This window comes from Branchiostoma floridae, chromosome 7 (genome assembly GCF_000003815.2).
Source record: "Branchiostoma floridae strain S238N-H82 chromosome 7, Bfl_VNyyK, whole genome shotgun sequence".
NCBI lineage: Eukaryota > Metazoa > Chordata > Leptocardii > Amphioxiformes > Branchiostomatidae > Branchiostoma > Branchiostoma floridae.
The window spans coordinates 25,087,475-25,108,829 of record NC_049985.1 but is presented as its reverse complement, the minus strand read 5'-3'; the positions used below and the strand labels follow the sequence as shown (position 1 = coordinate 25,108,829).

Sequence of the window (21,355 nt, the reverse complement as noted above, 5' to 3'; positions counted from 1 at the left end):
ATCAGCCCCACAACCAACCACATGTGGAGAGTCAGAGGATGTAGGAAGACGGCATGACTATCTACATGTCGGAGAGTGATTTGGATGAACAGCTTCTGGGACATGCAGAGGTAAACTGGCTGTGTTGTTTTTGTTTATTTCTTTTTCAATGTTTTTGTCAATGTCGGAGAGTGATTTGGACAAACAACTGCAGTTTCTGGGGCATGATGAGGCAAACTGGCTGTCTTGTTTCTTTTTCTTGTTTCTAATGTTCTTGTCATTGGTTTTAAATCTTATGTTTGTTTGGTTTGTAAACTATAATCTAAAAGTTCTAAACAATATCATGGAGGGGATAAGCATTAAGCTATAAGATACAAATGACTACAATGTATTCATCTTTACTTTCAAAATTAGGGTACATTGAGTGAGAACTTGTGGGAAGACGGCATGTCCATCTACATGTCGGAGAGTGATCTGGACCAACAACTGCAGCTTCTGGGGCACGATGAGGTAAACTGACTGTCCTGTTTCTTTTGATTGTTTCTAATGTCTTTTCAATGGTGTTTAAATCTTGTTTGTTTGGTTTATAAACACTAAATCTTAGAGTTTTAAACAGTATCATGGGGGGGGGGGGATATCAAAAGCTGCAGTGAGTGAAAAGATACAAATGACTACTTTGTATTCATCATTACTTTAGGGTTCGTTGAGTCAGAACATGAGTGAAGACGGCATGACCAACTACACGTCAGAGAGTGATGGTTGGACCATCTACATGTCGGAGAGTGATCTGGACGAACAACTGCAGTTTCTAGGACATGCTGAGGTAAACTGGCTGTCTTGTTTCTTGTGTTTGTTTCTGATGTTCTTGTCAATGATGCTGTTTGTTTGGTTTATAAACACTTAATAATATATTAATCTAAGAGTTCTAAACAGTATCATGGGGGATAAGCATAGCTATAAAATACAAGTGACAACATTTTGTATTCGTCCTTAGGGTTTCTTGAGTCAGAACTTGTGGGAAGACGGCATGACCATTTACATGTCGGAGAGTGATCTTGACGAACAGCTGCAGCTGTTAGGACAGACTGAGGTAGGTTGTCGGTCTTGTTTCTTGTGTTTGTTTCTAATGTTTTTGTAAATGATGTTTTGTTCTTGTTTGATTTGATTAATAACACTGAATCTATGGGTTTTGAACAGTATTATAATGGGGATAAATATAGCTATAAGATACAAGTGACATTTTTGTATTCATTGTTACTTCAGAGTTCCTTGAGTGAGAACTTGTGGGAAGACGGCATGACCATTTACATGTCGGAGAGTGATCTGGACAAACAACTGCAGCTTCTGGGGCATGATGAGGTAACCTGGCTGTCTTGTTTCTTTACTTAAATTCTAATGTCCTTGTCAATGTTTAGCTTTAAGAATGAGACTGACCTTTTTGTGTACAATGTATTCATTGCACCTCCAAAGGTTGATAATAGCAGATGTGCAGAATTCAGCAGCATTTTTCTCAAGAATTGATAAACTATAAACAATTGTACAGCTGGAATAGCTTTAGTTCTTTGCATTACCTACAAAAATAAATAGTAATAAATCTAAAAATTGACAATATTCTGTAATACCAGCAGTGTCTATGTGGACATGAGACTGGATTCTATAATCTTTATGTTTGTGTGAATGTATGAAAATACCTATTGGATTACAACAAACTGGTCAGATTGGCCAGGTGGTCCTTATGTAGAGGTGGTCACTTGTACAAGTTCAACTGTACATCTGTCATTTCTTTATACATGAATCTCTCTCTCGGTTTGGCTTCGCGAACAAAGTCTATGGAATAGCAAAAGGACATGTCTGATAATCTGGTACACTATCTTTCTGCAGGTTCCCATGCTGTATGAGAGTGACAATATCTACCATCCAGTCACAAAGAAAGCTACCAGACTGTCCAGGTACGACCTACATCACGGGCCAGATCACGACGCTCGCTCACCAAGTCGTCCTCTGATTCGTAGTCGTGGTGACAGCAAGGGAAGGATCGTTTTGGATTGGTGTTTGTTGGTAAGTTAAAAGTTATTACACATCTTAAGCCTGTCAAACGTAGTTGCCCTTCTCCCAGGTTGAAAGTCACTAGTAAGTAGTCCTAATACTCGTCACATTATCCACGATCTTCTGGCCTATCGATGCAAGATCGGCCATATTTAAAATCGTCAGAGGGTGGCGAGTATTTTTCCCCTGAAAACTGTCTCTGTCACACATAAGCCATGCTTAATAGTACCTTGTACAATTGTTGTGCAATAAAGTTATTATTATAAGCTAGGCTCGCATGATTGCCGCAGAATTGCCGTCCGATCGATTTTTGCCAAATGTGACAGGGGTATGAGGAAGTTCATTTTTGGGAGTTGGTCATGAGGGTGCCATGATAGTTGACTGTTACTTTTGAAAAAGTTAAAAAGTTTTTATAATTAGTCCTGCTGGTTGCGATCAGAGGAGAGAACTGGACTTAGAATAGGGTGGATTCAGGGCTTCAGACAACTTTTGACCACTTTTACCTAAAATAAGTGTAGCTTTTGATTCTTGCATTGTATACATGATGTTACTAGCCACACTATATATGCAATGCCAGCTGCATACCTAACCCACCACTCTTTTTGTCATTTCTCAGGAAGCATCCTTGCTTGTGTACACCACAGCTGGTGCAGGGCACCAGAGGAAAGAAGTTCACAAGACAACCCGAAAGAGAAGACTGCAGCAGACATCTATGTACATTAAGCAGCCGTTCAGTGGTGTCGTTTTTGAGAAAGTTTGTTTCACCTACATCTGCTGCTCCTGTTGGCTTCTTCTCATGGGTTTACCAAGTCTTTTTACCCTTGTGTTTGGGTTACAAAAGTTTGGTAAGTGTGTGGGAAAAAGCTGGCAGGGGCAGCAACACTGGCAACCTCCCACATGACAGAAAACAGGTCCTACATCATCCTAGTTAGGCATTGCAAGATGGAGGACATGTTTTCTGTTGTGTTGGAGGTTGCCATGGTTACTGACAACCAGACTATGGTTGCCAGGTAACCCAGTAGCTGCCCCTTTTTGTGTGCACCTACATCATGTATCGGTGTGAAGCTCAACAATCTGTCCACATGTTCTACATTTCATCAACATACATAAATACATTGGCTTCACACTGGTAGGTACACTGAAAATATTGTTCTGATAGATGTAGTCATATTATAGTTTTCAATATCTTTAATATTACACACCCTATGTACTCCAATGTGAAGAGCACAACCACTACTTTGTCAGGAGAGACTACATTGTAAATTTTCTCGAGGGTTTGTAATTTCATACCCATATTTGCCAGTTTGTAGAAAGAATAAAACTAAAATCCAAGGACATTAAACATTTTGTACCACTACATAGTAGTTTGCCAAATAATGTTATACTTCATGCATTAACATGTGCAAAGATGTTTTTAATGATCAATGTACCTCAGACCATGTTCTCTCTATTTGACAATCACGTTAATAAAATAATGTGAGTGAAATATTGTACTTGAGTTTATATGTTATCTTTGACGACTCCTTTTGTGATGAGTGTAGACCACCCCAACTCGTTATCACCTTCCTAATATTTTGACTTTTAAAAGTCAATTTTTTTAAACACATTTTACAGATCCATAATAAAGGTAGCTTTACTGAATATGAACACCAAAAGAAAAAAAAGCTTTACAATCCAACGACAGATTTCCGTTGCACATCTTTTATTATCTCTGTTTAGAGTCCAGATATAGAAAATCTTTATATCAAAACCACAGAACACAAACAGCAACATTTTTGCTCGAAATAACGCTCCAGCATTGTGAAATGTCAGTAGCAACACTGCTTTAAAGTTTGTTACTAATTGCTGGTTTATGTATCTTAAATAGCATGAAAGCTTGATTGAAACAACAAGGTCATCTGGCACTTAGAACTCATTGCTGCAGTCACTTAACTTCAAGATCACATTTGCAGGAATAGCAGCAGACGGAAAGTTTGAAGCGTTAGTTACATAAAGTCAAGTCTTTTTTTGTAAGTTTGCATATCCATTATTGCTTAGATATTTTGCACTAAGCATAGCTTCTATTGCTGTGGTAATTATTCAAACCACATCTTATCAAAAACTATTTTCTATTTTTGTCAAATGTACTTAATAGACATCTTCAAGATGCACTTAACCATACATCTTACTGAGTCAGAGAGGATTTTGTCTTAAAATTACACGCTAGACTGTTATTATATAACATCCATCTCAAAAACATACTTATTTCGGCACTCCCAAATTCATTGTTAAATCCATTTTTGCTCCATAGCAATGGAGGAATAGTTGCAAACAGTGTCCAACAAATTAGAAAATAGCAGCAATTTGTATTTTCTATGTTTCACATAACCAGAAAACTGCCTCTAGGTGTAACACCACTAACAATAACACAAGTTTTATGCAGCAAAAACAAGTTGCGTAAGACCTGACTGTACATGTAACAGTAAAGGATTGATCCTATCACACTGGGAAGGTCCCTTCCTCTTTCTGATAAGTTTGGTGGGTTCATAAATGTGCTTGAGGTGTGCAGGGTTGGACAAGTCCAGTAGTCCGATTGTCCCAGGCAAGTGAAAGTGCTGATCTGGCAAGTGCATGTCTTACCCCACTTGTCTGATAAAAGTAAAGTAAAATTTTCCATGAGCATCAAGCATTGGTCAACAAAGAAAAATAGGGCCAACAATAATAACAAGAATTCCATTGATGGAATTGAAAATAAATGTCATTTCAATATCCGAACAAGTCAAAAGTTTTTTCAGGCAAGTAAATTTTCTATGTACTTGCCCGAACAAAATTTTCACTTGCCCGAAATTTAAGTTACATTTTTCCATGTGTCTATGCGAAATAATAGACGTTAAAGGAGGACAACAACAACAACAAAATCAATGTCTGTACTGGCTTAAAAATGACATGGTCAATATAGGCAGGCATTCAGCCCCATGTGCTATCACACTCAGTGGTAATTTGAGCGGGTTACATCTGGAAATTCTTACTTGCCCGTCGGGCAAGTGGGGAAGCACTTCTGCTTGCCCGAACAGCACTTTTACTTGTCCGGAACAATCGGGCTAATGGACTTGTTTATCCCTGCTGGTGTGGCTCTCCTTAAACATAGGACCTCCTGCTTTTGGTTCCATTCAAGCAGCAGTGGTGCATTGCACACACATTACAGCTAATTCATGCAACTAGAATATATGTATGTCCTAACACAAATTGTTCTATATTCATAATAATTACATCTTGTCAAAGTTAAGTGATATTCTTTAATTAAAAAGATACTCTAGTATACAAAATGTAATCCATATCAAGATTGTACAATAGTACAGGATTGTACAATTTACAAATTCCAGGATACAGGTCTGGATTCCAAGGACAGGTAAATCCTATAGTAATAACTAGATATGGATATGAACTATGCTTTATAAGCCTTCATACCCTCTATTTTATCAATTTCTCTACTTTTATGCCATTCTCTGACAGAAAGCAACCACGACAAAAGCCAGAAGTATGAAGTACGGTGTCCTGTACAGAGCTACCATGGAGTACATACAAGCCAGTATTGCACTGACGTACACAAGCCAGGATAACCAAACAACACTTCTCTTCTTCCTGAGGTAGCATCCCTGCAAGGGATACAAGAAAGCGAAACACGCGCTCATAGCAGCAGCGGTGTACAGAGCAGGGTCGGCGGGTAGCCTGTACTCGAAGTTGAGGTTCTTTCCCCAGAAGACAACAGAAGGCATGTACAGCATTGACATGAACCAGATTAAGTACAGGATTGTGTACTGAAGGTGGAAGGTGTCTTCTGCATCTGCAAGAGGGCCAGGCTTTTTCTTGTCATTTTGAAGATTCAAGCAGTTCCTAAGGGTGATGGTGTTGGCGTATAACCTACAGGTTTTACCGAAGTACAACGCTAGGACAAGAGCGAAGGCGAGCGCGCCAGAAAACTGGCTCGCCACGGCTAGAAAGGCGCCGGAGATGACGAACAGCGCCGCCGGGTGGGGAGCTTTCCTCGCCATCTCTTCCGGATCGGCGGTTTTCTTCCCGAACCAGACCATGCAGTGACCTATCATGGTCACTCCCCCAAACAGTGCAGCCGACACCATTCTACAGATGGCGCTGGCAAATAGGTAGAAAAGGATAGGCAAGAGTCTAAACCACGATCCCTGTGCCTTAATGACTTCTGAGTCTGGTAGAGGGATGCCGAGAGACAAATACATCAGACGTGCACCTTGGTAGCTAAGCAACAGCGAGAAGAGGTTGACCAATGGCGCAACCCTGTAAGGCTGACAGAAGGCCGTCTGTGCTTCGGAAAACGAGGGGCAAGGTTGCCCGCGACCGAGGGTCCTAACCTGGTATGACAACACCATCAGGATGTTGGTCACTGCAAGTGCAGGTATAACAATCCCGTGGAATCTTATCAACTGACCTAAGACTTCGGCAAAGTTGACCCAAACTTGGACCTTGTAGTTACACTTGGGGTTCAGATAGAGGCGGAGCTCTGCGTTGGTGTTTTCGTCAACAAGTTTTCCGCTTTGCAAACGCAGCGAAAGTTTACCGCTTCCACTTCCTTGGGAGACACTATAAACGTCCTCCTTGAACCACGGAATGTGCATATGCATCTTTGTCATGTCGTTGTCTTCACAATCGCTTACCAAGTTGGCCGTAAAGGCATGGTACACCTCCTGTAAACCTATCAGACTGATGTTGTAAAACACTGTGTTGTTTGGAACCTCAACCTCCACTACACTTCGTATTGCAAAAGACATGACGTTGGGGACTTGCAATTCCTGAGATTTCTCTGTACCATTGTAGAACTGTGTTTGTACCGTCACTGGCTTCGATGACTTGGGTACAGATACAACAACATGGGAGAAGCTCCTGTAGCTGTCTAGATGCAGGTGTACAACTTTGTGACCTGAGTAGAGAGGAGGGCTCAGTTGACCCCGAGACGACATATCAAGCCCCTCTTTACACCTTTTCCCCCCTTCTTCTTGACACAGGTACACCCAACTATCTTCCACAATATTGGTAGTTGCTACAAAGGTATCCCTACCACCCAACTCTTTGTCAATGGGGAACATGTAGTTTGTCACGTCCTCGGTTCTAGTCTCGGAAAATTCCCAAACCTCATCCGTAACCTCAACCCACTTATCGCCAGGTGGAATGGCACTCTGTACCGATGTTAGGGAGAAAGACTTGCTTCCAGGGTGGTGGAGAAAATGGTGGCGAAAGACTTGCATCCTGTGTTTCACATCCGTAGTGACCTGCCTCGTCTTTGGATCAATGATGTCGAAAAGCGATCTTTTGGTGGCAAGGACTAGCTGCTTGCACCACACTATTGCGAGATGGTCGGTAGATAGCCACACTTTCGGGATTGCCGACGTCACCGCGCTTACGGCATTGGATTCTGGGACGATCCCTTTGAGAGACGTCAGCCCTGCGCGGACAAGGTAGTCTCGGTGAGCGCCTCCCGTGGAGGCTATCGTAACGTGGGAGAGGCGTCCGCTGCCCATTCCATCCTGCCAAAACTGGTTGACGGTGTTGTAAAAGTCTGCCATGTACTGATCTGCATTGATGACTGGGCTTTGGTGGGGGGTAGCTTGAGTGATGATGGTGTTAACCATAGAGGGATCAAAGTCCGGTAGGGTAAAAAGAGCCCTAGCTACGATGCCTCCCACAGAGTGTCCGACTAGTATCACGCTTTTAGGTGGCGAATCCACCTTCTTGTACATGGTGAGGACTTTCAATATACACCGGTGAACGAACTCTGTTTGTTCCGACAGTATGGCTCCAAACATCCCCGTCAATTCTTCGTTCAGATCGACGGAGAAGTAGTTGAAGTGGAACGGTGTGCGGAGGTGCTGTGCTTTCTTCAGGGCGACAGAGCCAAGCGACCTGACCTGCTTGTGGCTGCCCGCATTACCAGGGATGAACAGCACCGGAACTCCAGTCAGCTTGAAGTTCTTTGACTGCCTCGCGTAAGCTCCCTCCCCGTACAGGTATAGTCCGTACCGCGGGAACGATCTGGTGACGTTTTCGCTCAGGGGGACGGGGAGGTACTCGGGATACTCGTACATCCACGTCATCTCGCACCTGTTGGTCTCGTAGTTGGAGAGGATGTCGAACAGGCCGACCAGGACCAGGCCCAGCATGAGGATGGGCATCACGTTCACCATGGTGACTTCTTATGCTGTCAGGAATGGGTGGTGAAAACTGCAATGGAAGAAAAAATTTTACAGGATCAGTCATGAAAATTTTAGATATAAAACAATGCTCATCATGAAAAATGCTCATCATGAAAGAAACTAGCCTGTCAATAAGAATTTTTCCTACTATTGACAGACCAAGCCACTATTGACATGCAGTTCCTGTGATTGTGAGTGTGACTAGGGGTGGGTACCGGTACAGAAAATTCCGGTCCAGGTCCGGTTCAGGTCCAGAGGATCAGGTACAGGTCCGGACCTGAACCTGGACCTGATTCACTATGTGGAAACTTGTCAATGGACGATGCTCAAAACAATGGTCATTTTGCTACAAAGAAATCTGTTTTGTATAGTATTCAACTCCCACTGGCGTTTACATGCTACCTGCATGCTACCTGCCTCTGTACGATTGACTGTAGAAGTTGGTAGAAATGACTATAGACTCTACTCTGCCTTCCTCTTGTTTTTGCCTCGACCGATAATACCGAAAACGTGCGAATGCCTGATTATATAATCTGTTCATTTTCCAATCGGTCCAACATCGGGTCTACCGATTTTTTTCAAGTCCGGTTTTTCTGGACCAATCCAAAAAGAAAAAACGGTTTTGTCAACCCTAAGTGTAATAATGAAACATACAGGTACTGTAAATAAAGAAATGTTTAAGGCGTTTTTTTTTTCAGTGGCCACTTACCAAAAATCACTGTGGAATTTTAAATGCATAATTATACAGTAAACCTAACATTCATATCACCTTTCAATGAACTGATTGTGTAAAACTATAATGGTACAAAAGTAAGACTCTTTTCACTGTTGACATTAAGTTACTGTGAATAACACATACCTATAATAACCCTACTATAGGTACAACAATAATCCTGAGGATGATCCAATAAAATGGTGCAGTATGACTCTATGAGACTTTTGACATTTCATGAAAAAAAATAGCAGAGGGAAAATTCTGCACTTTTTTCTCACGATACGCTACTCAATCCCCCTGGTGCTAGGATGTACCATGAAGGGTACCTCATGAAGCAATGGTTCTTGCAGCTCATACAAATTCAAATCGTTTTCTGAATACACAAATTTTACGATAAATTCATGACTTCTCGGTCGTTGACCTTTTGAAACCAACGTGCTTCTTGCTAACAAATACAAACAGCCTTATCTATTAGTTATAAGAGACCACAATTGTCTTTCATTGGCTAACAAGATTTGCAGGTTTGGTACATTTTTGTAGACAAAAAGACGACACCCACTGAGGTATTTTGATAGATCACAACAGGCACAACAGAATGTGGGACCGAAACAGGTGTAAAATGGCTGAAAAAACATGCATAGATTTCGGAACGGGACTTATTGTCAGCATCCCTAAAAGCACATTATACGGCTCCATAATTGACCACCCTATCCCAAATTTTACCCAAAATATAGTAGCAATGTGCATGACCAACCTGTCTCTAAAAATGTGCCTCTAGGTGTCTACAACAGGTGAAAAACAGAAAATGTTCACAGGCAACCCGGAATCTATCGAGTCTCGGCAGCCATTTTGAACGCACGGGGTGGCGGGAAGGTTGTGCGCAGTGGGTGTGCGCAGTCCCAGTGTCATGCCAAATACGTATTTCAGACATATATTGTACTAACACTTTATGGACGTTTTAGGGACACTTTATAAGCTTAAAATAACTTTAAAGGTAGATTTTGGTTTCAGTAATTAATAAAATTTACCTAATTTGACATAAATTTATAAGTAACCATAAATATAGCCTTAACCATAACAATAACCACATGTACACGCACGCGTAGTACCCCTCGGAGTGCCTCGGAGTAAAAATTTTGCACATCAGGAATCGGAAGTGACACCGGTGCCAGTCCAGAGTCGGACGTCCGGACACGGGAGGTCACCCTGCTGCCCCGCCGCTCACTGGAATTTCCGCGTTTTCAGGAATTCCCGCTGGACTTTCGCCACCCCGACGAGAGATCCAGCTTCCAGAGGATCTGTGCTACCTGGGGATTTTGTAGATCCGCTTGAATTTTGAAGGGGAAGCGCGTGTGATCGCCGGGAGTTCGGGAGAGACTTCGGCGGAGGGTACACCAACTGGGGGCGGCTAGGAAGGCAAGTTGGGTGGGTGGGCGCAACCGAATATCCTGGAAGTAAATACACGCGATCGGCGAAGTGACTTCCTGTACTAGAGGTCCCGATCAGACTGTGTCACTGTCTTTAACAGATAACCAGAGGGTTGACACCGATACGAGATTGCTTTCAACAGGAATTTGTGACGGAATTTCACGCGGTCAAGAACGGTTGTGTGTACGTGTGTGTGTGTGTGTGCCCTCCCCACCGCTTCTGAAAGTCTAGTCGAGCAAAACAACTGCTTGCTACGTGGAACCATTTCGGTGACCCCAAAGGCCTCGCTATTTCTGTTGCCGATTGTTTGGAGAAGGATTCATGATTCCTCCGAAGGGACAGAGGACGCTCTCTTGACACCTACTCGGCTGGTACCACCGTCTGGATTCCTATACTCACTTCCGCGTGCCATTGGGGAAAAAATTGAGACACCGGAAAAAGACGATCGGATAGAATATGGATGACATCTTCACCCAGTGCCGAGAGGGCAACGCTATGTACGTGCGTGTGTGGCTCGACAACACCGAACACGATCCAAACCAGGGGTAAGTCTCCCACCAAACAACACTCAAGCAAATTTCTACCTATTAAAATAGCTGACACTGCCCTAGTCTTGGTGACAAGCGATTCAAAGCTTGCCAAGAATTCCTACTTATGTCATTAAAAGGTAACACTTTAGCTATAAATTATACATCAAAAATATCTTTTACACTAGTGTTCATTGTAGACACCGACATGCCATCGTGGTCTATTTTATCCCAGTGCCGTTTGCTTACTATAAATAGTTTGAATGTTGAATCATGTTGAAAGAGTGGCCCTTTGCTTCCATGTATGGAGGTGGGAGGGGCCAGAGTTGTGTATTGTCTGGGAATGGGGGTTTCCTTTTCTTGGAGCTTTGATTAGGAAGTGTCAACAGTATGTAAATTTCAGTGGAAAACAAAAGTCAGAGATGCTGAAAGATAAACTTTTGACTGACGTTGTTGGTTTGGGTGTTGTACTGTGAGGCATCCATGTCTTTCAGCTATATTTCTATTTCAATTTGCTTTGTCAGTTTGTGGTATAGTTTATTAGATCGATGTAACATATGACATTACCTGGTCTTAAACCGTAAAGTTTATTTGAAAGGCAACACTACAAGATTGCAGCTACCTAACTGCAAAGGACTTTTAGTGTATTTCAAGTCTGTTCTAAATCCCAATGTCCACAAAAAAATTACCCTCCAACTTCCAAGCAGAGGTTATGGTTATTTTTGTGGCCTTGTCTACAATTCTGTGTTTGCCTAGTATTTTTTTTTTTTGGTACTAGAAATGGCCGAGAGGAATTGAAAGAAATCCCAGCCACTACCAGGGAAACATATAATGATACATGATAGAATTGTAGAAAAGACCACCAACCGAAAACAAAATACCCCTGACCAAAGTCTGCTTCTAGTTGGAGAGTAACAAAAATTACCAATGGGTTTGGAAAATGCCAAATACTGTAAATGCATTTAAGTTCGCAGGGATTTAATTTTGTGGTAGCAGGAAAAAGGACTTTTCGCGGTGGTTTTAAGTTAACCGCGAACATTAAACCAAAGCAAAAGTTTCTGCATTTACAGTAAGTGAATGACTCAATGTAGTAGGCAAGAAAATCATGTCTCACTCAGTCAGTCAATTCATTGACAGAAACAATTTGTGGAATGATAAAATGAAAATCACTCCCAAGATGGTTGGAAGAATTCATGGTAGAAAATTAAATTGAATGTAATTTAGGTGATGGAGGAAACAGTACTAGCATCTATCTAGACTCTGTACTGTTACTTGCAGGCAGACAGAAAATTGAAAACTGCTTGAGTCATTCAACCTCCTTGAGTCATCCAACTTCTGAAGTGCTGTGATTTAAACAGCTCTAATTGTTCTAATGAGGAGATGGAAAAACAAAAGAGAAACCATACAAGTAAAGCAGTCAATTGAACCTAATCCATCTTTTGTTGGGAGGATCCCAAAGGGGTTTGTCATTCAAATGACTTGATGGGGGGATGATCCCAATGGCTTGCCTGGGATGATTGAAGTGTGATGTCATACCCCCTGGGGACTGTTGTAATAAACAAGGCACTTCCTTTGATGTCAGGTACACCAGGTGTAAAAAGGGATACGTTAGAAGCATTGAGATGATCTAGTACTCTCCAAGCAGAGGTTAGGTCCTCGTTAGTTTTGAACATGTCATTTGTTGGCCTGTTTGTTTGTCAGTTTTTCTCGGTATCATTGGCTCTTTTTGACAAAAACATACCAAGAATTGGATCGCCCCAACACTAAGGGGTGTTTACACAAGAACAAGAAGAAAGACGGACAAAATTAGTAGACAAAAATGTCTAAAACACTTTGAATTGGAACCTAACACCTGCTCGTAAAAGGAAAATTACTGGGAGGGAAACATCCTGCATTTTCTCGCAAATGTTGCCTATTGTTTATACCAGTTTGTCTTCAAGATACATGTATTGAAGACCTCATCATGAATAAACATATGCTGTTTACTAAAATGTTAAGATGGCATATCAACCTTAAACACTGATATCTCTCAATTCCAACCTCAAACCACAGTCTATCATGGATTCACTAAGTGCCTTAAATTAGTTCTGCATCTGCATCTGCATCTGCATAGGATACCCCCAAATGACCCCGCGAGGGGCAAAAGTAGGGGGGGGGGAGCTGAGGCTCCCGGGTTAGGGCGGGCAGGCCGCCTGCCTGGCACGGAAGTGCTCAACGTTGGGAGCGCTTACAACCGTGCCAGGCAGGGCATTCCACTCGGGAATTGTGCGTGGGAAAAAAGAATGTTTATAGATATCGGTGCGTGCAAATATTGCAAAAATTAGTTAATGGTCTTTTAGCACTTAGCAAAAGGAGACAAAATCAGAGATAAGTGTTTGATGTGTATTCTTAGACAGTAATAAAGGCCTTATCATTAACTAATGGAAAGTAATGGTACAGATGTATATGATTTGCCCAAGGTTTAATGACAGTGACCAGGGAGATGATGACCTGGATTGAGATGGGAGATAAAGAATGGTGCCCCATGTGTGAGGGAGCTTCTAAAGGTGTTAAACCCTTGCACGTAAAAGAATCCAACACACTTATCGAGAAAAAGGTAGGGGTGAACTGAAGTGCTTGACTGAAAACGGAAGCCATTCGGGCATTACAAAGCTGCATTGCACTAATACTACTGTAGTAGCTAACTAAAAAGTTTCATCCTTAGCTTAAGGTCGAGTTCGACCAAATGAACTTTACCCAACTAAATACCTATATACAATAAGCTACAGCCTACGTTTAACAAGGCCAAGATCAAACACCAGCAAAAGACGCAACTTTTTTAGCAACAGAGTAGTGCCATGGTGGAACGCATTGCCAGAAGAAGTGGTTACAGCACCAACAGTAAGCAGCTTCAAGACAAGGCTTGATAGGGCCATGGAAGATCATCCCATCATGTATACTAGTAACTATAAAGCTCTGGACAGACCACACAAACCAACTATGTCTGTATGCTGACCGAATAGAATGAGGAGCGGTTTCAACTGGAGCGAGACTCCTACCTAACCGAAGAACTCTACTCTACTCTATACTGTCACAGTGTGTTCAATGAGAAGTTTTTATGTGGGTGGGAGAGTCAAAGTCCCCATCTATAGGACGTCTAGTTCAGGGTCAAAAGTACAGGTGTACTCTCATTGAAATAAAATAAAGCTATTAGTACCCAGGGTTCTCCCCAGAATTTTTTAGTATAGTGGAGGGGCTGGCAAAAAAAATATCCCAAACCAACGCACTGCTCTTTCATGTAAATGGGTTCATTTTGCAAAGACAGAAGGTGTCAAATACTACAAGTATAATATACTGTTGTTATTCCTTTGTTGTGAAGTGGCAAAATGACTATTGTTTTGATCATAGCCCATTCACAAGTTTTTGCAGACAATCGTCACAATGCCCACTGGAAAAGTGATGCCACTTGGCACAAAAATCTGTAAATTTTCATTGATTTTAGCAAAACTAGCCAAGAAAATAGGGAAGAAACACACTAAATTTCAAAAGGAGTAAAGTGGAGCTGGCTAGGAGTATAGTGGAGGACCTCCCTTATTCCATCCTTTGGGGAGGACCCTGGTACCTGTTTGCCTTTTGAGTTCAATATCAGATGTGTGTTTGCTGTGTGTGTGGGTGGGAGAGTTTTTTGAGTATGAGTCACTCTCCTAGTGCAGATGACATCCATATGTGCACTGGTAAAACCTGGGTGGATACATGTAGGCCAAATACTACAGCCTGAGTCATTCAAGTGAACATAATACCCCCAAAGGAGAAAAATGAATTGTGACTTGATGATAACCAATCTCAACATGTTGTCCCTGTGTGCTCTAACATTCTGGGTACAGTAAATTGTAGATGTAGCTTCAAAGAAATAATTGATTGAAAGACATTTATTTCATATTTGTGCTCTTAGAATTTATGCTCAGGTCATGTTAGTAAAGCAGAAGTGAAATGTATGATATACCATAAGAATCTTATGTCTTACTACATTTACAATAATTTGTATAGTGATATGTGCAGATTCAGGTTCTTGCTTCAAATAATGGAAAGCAATCTTCTTTCTTACATGGAAAGGAATGCTCCCCACTATTCTCAAAGCAGAGGTTGGGTCACAGAGATAGTAGTAGTCTGGATTTTTACCGGCTCACAAGAATATTCCTCCATTATGACAAGTCCGTATGAGTTCCATATTGAATTTCTTTGTCTTGGGTAAAGTTTGCGGCCGAAGAAGTTGTTTCTTCGGTTTGACAACCAGGCTACACTACGTTGGGTCGCAAACTTTACCCAAGCCAAGAAAATATCAAAATAAAACTTATTAAGATTTGATACATGTGCACAAGTTTGTGCACCAATATTGAGGATAAAATTAGTCTAAATTTGCAGCTTTAGACTTGTAACACTATCCTAAAGATTAAAAACCCTGACTTTCAGAGTTGTAACGCTAGCTCACCTTTATCCGTGGGGTAACCTATATTCGTTGTTTTTGAAAGCAGAGTATTCGGGGATATCAAGTCAAACTGGAATATTTTGAAAATATTGCAATTTGAAACCACTGTGACGTGTCCGTCCTGATAATTTTCCTTAATGCCTGTTTTTAAATACGACGGATATAGGTTACTCCACGAATAAAGGTGAACTAGCGTTACCGTTTTTCTATGGCCTGTAAACCTAGAAATTCCACTCTTGGAGTTGAACAATACCAAAGTGGCCCTAGCTTGAAGGGCAAACAACACTATGTGGTTCAGGTGCTTGACTCTCACCAAGTGGACACAGGTCAGTTGTGCTAATGACAAACGCCTTGAGTGTTCTGCCATCAGAATCAGGTAACTCTCTCAGGTCAAGGATAGGTTGTTCAAATATTGTTCAAACGGGAGTAAATTGTATAGCTGTCCATGACTCCGTAACCCATATCAGCTTGTAAACAATTGTGCTATGGGAACTTGTTTGTTTTTATTGAATACCAGCCTTTTACTAGGTAAACCTCCTCATGGCAAGATTTTTGCTGAACAGTACAAGCAGCATATGTGGACATGTTTATTTGATCCACTCACATCCAGAAGGACCCCTCTTTTTGATAAGCGCAGTGGGTTCTTATAGTTATACGTGCTCAAGGTTTGGTTCTCCTCAAACACGGGACCTCCAATTGACATCCTACATATACAGTTATCTGATTGATACCAGTTATCAGGCTTTTAGCTAGGATTTTATAATAGGGAGTCCAAACTTATTTGTGAGTCGCGGTAAGTGACTATTGTAGGGGGGTCCGGGGGCATCCGAATTCCATGGTGCAGAGTTTTTGATGATTTTAACTTAAAAAAGTGCAGAGTTTTTGATGATTTTAACTTAAAAAAAGTGCATTCTAAGGTATCCCAAGAGGCAAAAATACTGTTCCAGAGGTCACAGTAGAAGACTGTGACCACAGATGACCTGGTAGCATCCCTGGTCAATCATAATTTCAGGCTTGTCAGACAATTTTTCCAGGGGCATCAAATTTCTTGTTTTTCTAAGAAAAGGAAGTCCAGATGACGTTTGACGCATGCCTGGCTAAAAGCCTGCCAGTTATGAGTGATAGTGTAAAGGGACAGAACTGTCAGAAGAGAGAAAATATTGGGTCGTGGGCACTGGGCAGTCAAAATAGGAATTGTTACCTAAACACAGAACCTCAGAAAAATGATGTATCAATCATTTGCCGCTTGTCGGGATACTTCACTAAAAGCATGGGCGAGTAGTTTGGTAAAAAGAAATACAGACACTTTCATTTTTGAAAAATGTTATGAAGTTATGAACTTATTTTATACTTCTTTCCTTTATCTATGGAAAGACTAGATTTACAATTAATTTGTAAGGTTGAATGTAGAGTGTAATAACACCGCACGCGTCATTTCTACCCGCATTACAGTAGGCTATCCCAATGACTTGTATTGACCTCGCAAGCGCCATTTTGAAATTTCGGGCCGTCAAAAATACAAGCTGGAAAGGCCGTATTTTACCGTGATTTCCCGACAGTTATCATGAAGAATCAATCGATGTTGCTATATCTTTCAAAATGACGCAGTCGTCTTCGGCAATATTTTGATCGCATGCCGCCCGGCCGAGGGGTGGTCGCAATTGCCGGATACGCAAGGGGTCGCCTAGGGCAAGTCGCTTATGGGCTATGGCAATCGGTTAATGCTTGCGTCTATGTGGAAAAATTTAGTGACCGTCAAAAACTGGACTTATAAGTTATACGTCCGGACCTGAACCGGAATCTCTGGACTCGAGTCTGGACCTGAACTGGAATGTGAGCTTCGGTATGCACCACTACTACTGAGGCTGTTTACGTGCTGGAGGCAACTTCTTGAACACAGAGTCCCCATCAGGCTTTTAGCCAGGCATGCGTCAACGCGTCATCTGGACGCACTTTTCTTAGAATAACAAGAAATTTGACGCTCTGGACGCCCTTACACTGGGAGAAAATTGTCTGACAAGCATGAAATTCTGATTGACCAGGGATGCTACCAGGTCATCTGTGGTCACAGTCTTCTACTGTGTCCTCTGGAACAGTATTTTTGCCTCTAGGGATACCTAAGAACGCCCTTTTTTAAACTTAAAATCATCAAAAACTCTGCACCATGGAAGGTGGATGCCCCCGGACCCCCCCTACAATAGTCACTTACCGCGACTCACCAATAAGTTTGGACTCCCTATTTTAAAATCCTAGCTAAAAGCCTGGTCCCCATTTTTCGTCCGTTTTGAAAGATGAAATTACAAAGCAAAAGTATGGAACATTACTACGAGGGCGGTTCAAAAAGTAATGCCACTGGTTTTATAACAAACTCATGTTTTCATCGAATGAGTTGAAATTTGGCACAAATGTACAAGGCTATATCCTCTTGAGATTGAGATATCTCAATTTGTGCTTCAGATTTTTATGACCAACTGAGATGATTTTAAGATGACCAAACCCTTAAAAGCTTGTCAGGAGATCAGTTCCTCTAGATCTTACCATTTTAAGACTATCGTAGGAAACTGAAATTTCACCTGTATAATAACAAATGTCTCTATAGATTACAAGCCAAATTTCATGTTTGAACTCTCAATGGTTCATCTTTTACAGCCACTAGAATGGAGCGAGTTGCTATATTACAGACAGTTTGATTAATAGCCAAATACGTGATTTGTTGAATAAAGGTTTTTGTAGACTGCTTTTCCATTAGCCAAAAGATGCGAAACTTAGCACAATTATTAACTGTTTCAAGATCAAGAAGTGTCATTAGTTTGATTTCTCTCAGTTAATAAAAAAGTCGGTTTTGGACATTTTAAGCAGCTCACCCCTAATCCACCGCTAATTAGGACCCTGACGACCTCACTTCACACCAGGAACGAAAAAATAACTAGAGTTCGGCGACCTCATACCTCCATGAAAATTTAGAGCTTTCCTAAATTTAATGAAATTGACTAACACATAGACATAATTTATGCATGGTGTTGTTCATCATTGACTAACGTACACATGTCACAATCATAAAATTCCCATTATTAATCATAAAGCGGTTTTGCAATTTTTACATAAATTATGCAAATAAGCTCCTCATTACCATATTTGGTATCTGCTTATACTCCACCTATCATAATTAACATGTGTTACATTTATTGAAGTCCAGTTATTGAAAACAATGGAATTATACAATTTCCTCATTAATTATGCAAATTAAGTCCTCATTTGCATAACATGTATATCATTATGAACATCTTTGTCTAAGGTACCCGCATGCCTAATATGATGCCAATCTGTCAATCCTTTCTGCAGTTATCCGCTTTGGAGCGTCTTGACAAAAACGCCCCTGCAGTTCCACAATTAAATGTTAGGGGGCTGAAACTTGCTCCACTTGGTCATGGCACTAAAAGCTATCTACCACCCAAATGTCAAGACCATAGCATGTCTGGAACAAGAGATACATTGAAAAAACTGCTATGATATAATATTCTCATTTATTATGCAAATGTACTCCAATTTTGCATAATTAGTATCTTATCTTGTACAACATTGTCTAAGGTACCTACATACCAAAAATCATGAAAATTCGTTGTTCCCTTCTTGAGTTATCGTCTTCAGAAGTTTTTGACAAAAATGCCCCTGCTATCCCAAAACTAGACGCTAGGGGGACCAAACTTATGTCATTTCTTCCTGAGCACAAGAGCTATCTAATACTCAAAAATCGTGGCCATAGCTTGTTCAGAACACCGAGATAGCAAAACCGGAAGTTGCGCTGCAGTACCAAGGGGAGCCGCTAGGGGGCCCAAAATCTAATCATTTCCAGCTTTCATCACACACTACCAACACACCAAGTATGAAGCCAATCCACCCAGCCGTTCTTGAGTTATTTTGTTTACACACACACACACACACACAAACACACAAACGCGGGGTAAAATATAACCTCCATGAAATTTCATGGAGGTAATAAATGATTGTATTTACAAAATTAGAATAGGCATGTGGCTTACAGAGAAGTGCAACTTGATACATGTGCAATTTCAGTTTCTTACAATAGCTACAAGTGATTTAGAGACATTATCAATCGCACGTTAATTAACCCTCTAATTTCTTCCGACGGGATAACAGGGGTGTGGTCATCTTGAACTCAACTCAGTCACTCATAAAAATTTTAACAACAAATTGAGATATGTCAATCTCAAGAGGATATATTCTTGTACCTTTGTGCCAAATTTCAGCTCATTCGATGAAAACATGAGCCTTGTATAAAACCAGTGGCATTACTTTTTGAACCGCCCTCGTAGTAGTATCTATGTACATGTAGCTTACTAGCATTGTGTTTAACGCTGGTTCACCTTTATCCGAGGGTAACCTATATTCGTTGCTTGTAAGAAAAAACGTATTTAGAAATATGAAGTCAACGGGCGGTGGTGTCAAATTGGAACATTTTGAAAATATGGCAAATTTGAAACCACAGTCCACATATTTAATACCCCTAAATGTGCTGTTTTTAAAGACAGCGGATAAAGGTCACCCCACGGATAAAGGTGAACTAGCGTTACCTGTTGTTTGTGGATTACTGTGCTCGTGGTAGCTGCCAGCTGGTATGCCAGTATCTTCAATTATTAAATTATCAAAAATTTTGTCAGCTCACCGAGCGGCAAGATATGATGATGATGACAAAGCTCCTTCTTGCCAGGTCTACAGAGTAGTTCTGAATGTTGAATCATTGCTGTGTGCCCCCTATTTGTACTGTATGACCATGCACACTGTACGTACGGTCGATTTATTCAGTCCATTGCCTCCTTGACTGTAGGGTCAGTGACCTTTCTTTCAGAGGGGTCATGGGGTAAAGGTAAACCAAGAAAGTTAACCTCCTTGCAATGGGTAAAACAAAGTGAGAAGTATTTTTTGGGAGGAAGAGTAGGGAAGCTTTAAGTTTATGTGTTTAAAAAACATGCAGGCAAAACTGGACTTTGTCGTGCACCTTTTGAAGCCAGGAATATCCATGAATATGAAAAGCAGAGATCTATTTTTCAAAAGTCGTTAATTCTTTTCTTCTTAACTTATACTTACCGGTAAACTAATAAAGTATTGACTCCAAAAAGGTACAATTTTAGATGCCTTGTACATTAAGTGTGCAATTAATTTCTAATGGCCAATTTATCAGTCTTCAAGTTCTGGAAAAAACTGTCACAAATAGACATATAACTTTATTAAGCTGTGATTCATCCAGATGCAGTGTATCATACATTACTCAGTGTAAATAACTATAGTGAATATGGGTAGGGCTGTGTACCTAAATACCCGTACCTGTACCGTACCTAAAAAATTGTTCAGGTACAGGTCCGGACCTAAACATCTGTGTACCTGTACCTGTAGGCTGTACCTAAACAATGTTAAACACTTATTTTTACCACTTTTTAAGACTACTAGATATTAAGTAAATCCCGAATCAACAATGACAATCGTGATAATCTTGCAGCTGATGCTCAAGAAAACTTGCTATGACGAGTATGAGATTCAAATATGCAATTCCCTGTATAAAGATGACAATTTATCACTAGAAAAGACAGTTAGCTACATGTTCAACTTACATATACTTGGTTGAAATTTTTTAGGTACAGGTGCAGGTCTGGACCTGTACCTAAGCCCATGTACCTACACCTGTACCTGTACCTGAAATTTGTTTAGGTACACAGCCCTAAATATGGATCATATTACAAATCTGTATGTTCCACTCCCAAAGGCACTGGTGATTTTGGATACTTTCCTTTGTCAATAGCTGTCAACCTTTCTTCAATAGCAGATGTCCGTAATCTTGAGAATACAGCAAGTCTACTTTTTAAAATATAGGGAATCAAATAAATGTGACAATACTATTGCATGGTTGCATCTACATATAGATTTTCCTTATCTAATATTATTACAGACATAGCATTGTCTTTATCAATATCTCAACCAG

At 40.9% G+C, this 21,355-nt stretch overlaps 3 protein-coding genes across 3 annotated transcripts in view; 2 read left to right on the top strand and 1 right to left on the bottom strand.

The window, feature by feature from the left end:
* Positions 1-3,391, top strand: LOC118419884. Its single transcript, XM_035826541.1, has 7 exons — positions 1-110; positions 394-489; positions 677-802; positions 974-1,069; positions 1,243-1,338; positions 1,861-2,037; positions 2,642-3,391. The coding sequence occupies exons 1-7, from the start codon at positions 54-56 to the stop codon at positions 2,924-2,926; spliced, it is 933 nt and encodes a 310-aa protein (XP_035682434.1). The 5' UTR covers positions 1-53; the 3' UTR covers positions 2,927-3,391.
* A 1,943-nt stretch (positions 3,392-5,334) lies between these two features.
* LOC118419010 (GPI inositol-deacylase-like) lies at positions 5,335-9,844 on the bottom strand. The gene is made up of 2 exons (XM_035825223.1): positions 9,695-9,844; positions 5,335-8,253 (listed from the first exon to the last, which is right to left on the bottom strand). The coding sequence occupies exon 2, from the start codon at positions 8,214-8,216 to the stop codon at positions 5,499-5,501; it is 2,718 nt and encodes a 905-aa protein (XP_035681116.1). The 5' UTR covers positions 8,217-8,253; positions 9,695-9,844; the 3' UTR covers positions 5,335-5,498.
* Positions 9,845-10,090: 246 nt separating this feature from the next.
* The window catches only part of LOC118419011 (integrin-linked protein kinase-like), a 46,819-nt gene continuing 35,554 nt past the window's right edge, over positions 10,091-21,355 (top strand). Inside the window, exon 1 of the mRNA XM_035825225.1 lies at positions 10,091-10,913. Within this exon, the coding sequence (XP_035681118.1) occupies positions 10,825-10,913 (89 nt within the window). The 5' untranslated portion in view covers positions 10,091-10,824. The remainder of the gene's footprint in view (positions 10,914-21,355) is intronic.

What these genes read in the sequence shown, in the direction of transcription:
- LOC118419884 (XM_035826541.1), top strand. Translation starts at nt 54, where the DNA reads ATGACTATCTACATGTCGGAGAGTGATTTGGATGAACAGCTTCTGGGA. An exon ending in AGCTTCTGGGACATGCAGAG is followed by an intron (nt 111 to 393) that starts GTAAACTGGCTG and finishes TTTCAAAATTAG; the next exon opens with GGTACATTGAGTGAGAACTT. An exon ending in AGCTTCTGGGGCATGATGAG is followed by an intron (nt 1,339 to 1,860) that starts GTAACCTGGCTG and finishes ATCTTTCTGCAG; the next exon opens with GTTCCCATGCTGTATGAGAG.
- LOC118419010 (XM_035825223.1), bottom strand. Translation starts at nt 8,216, where the DNA reads ATGGTGAACGTGATGCCCATCCTCATGCTGGGCCTGGTCCTGGTCGGC.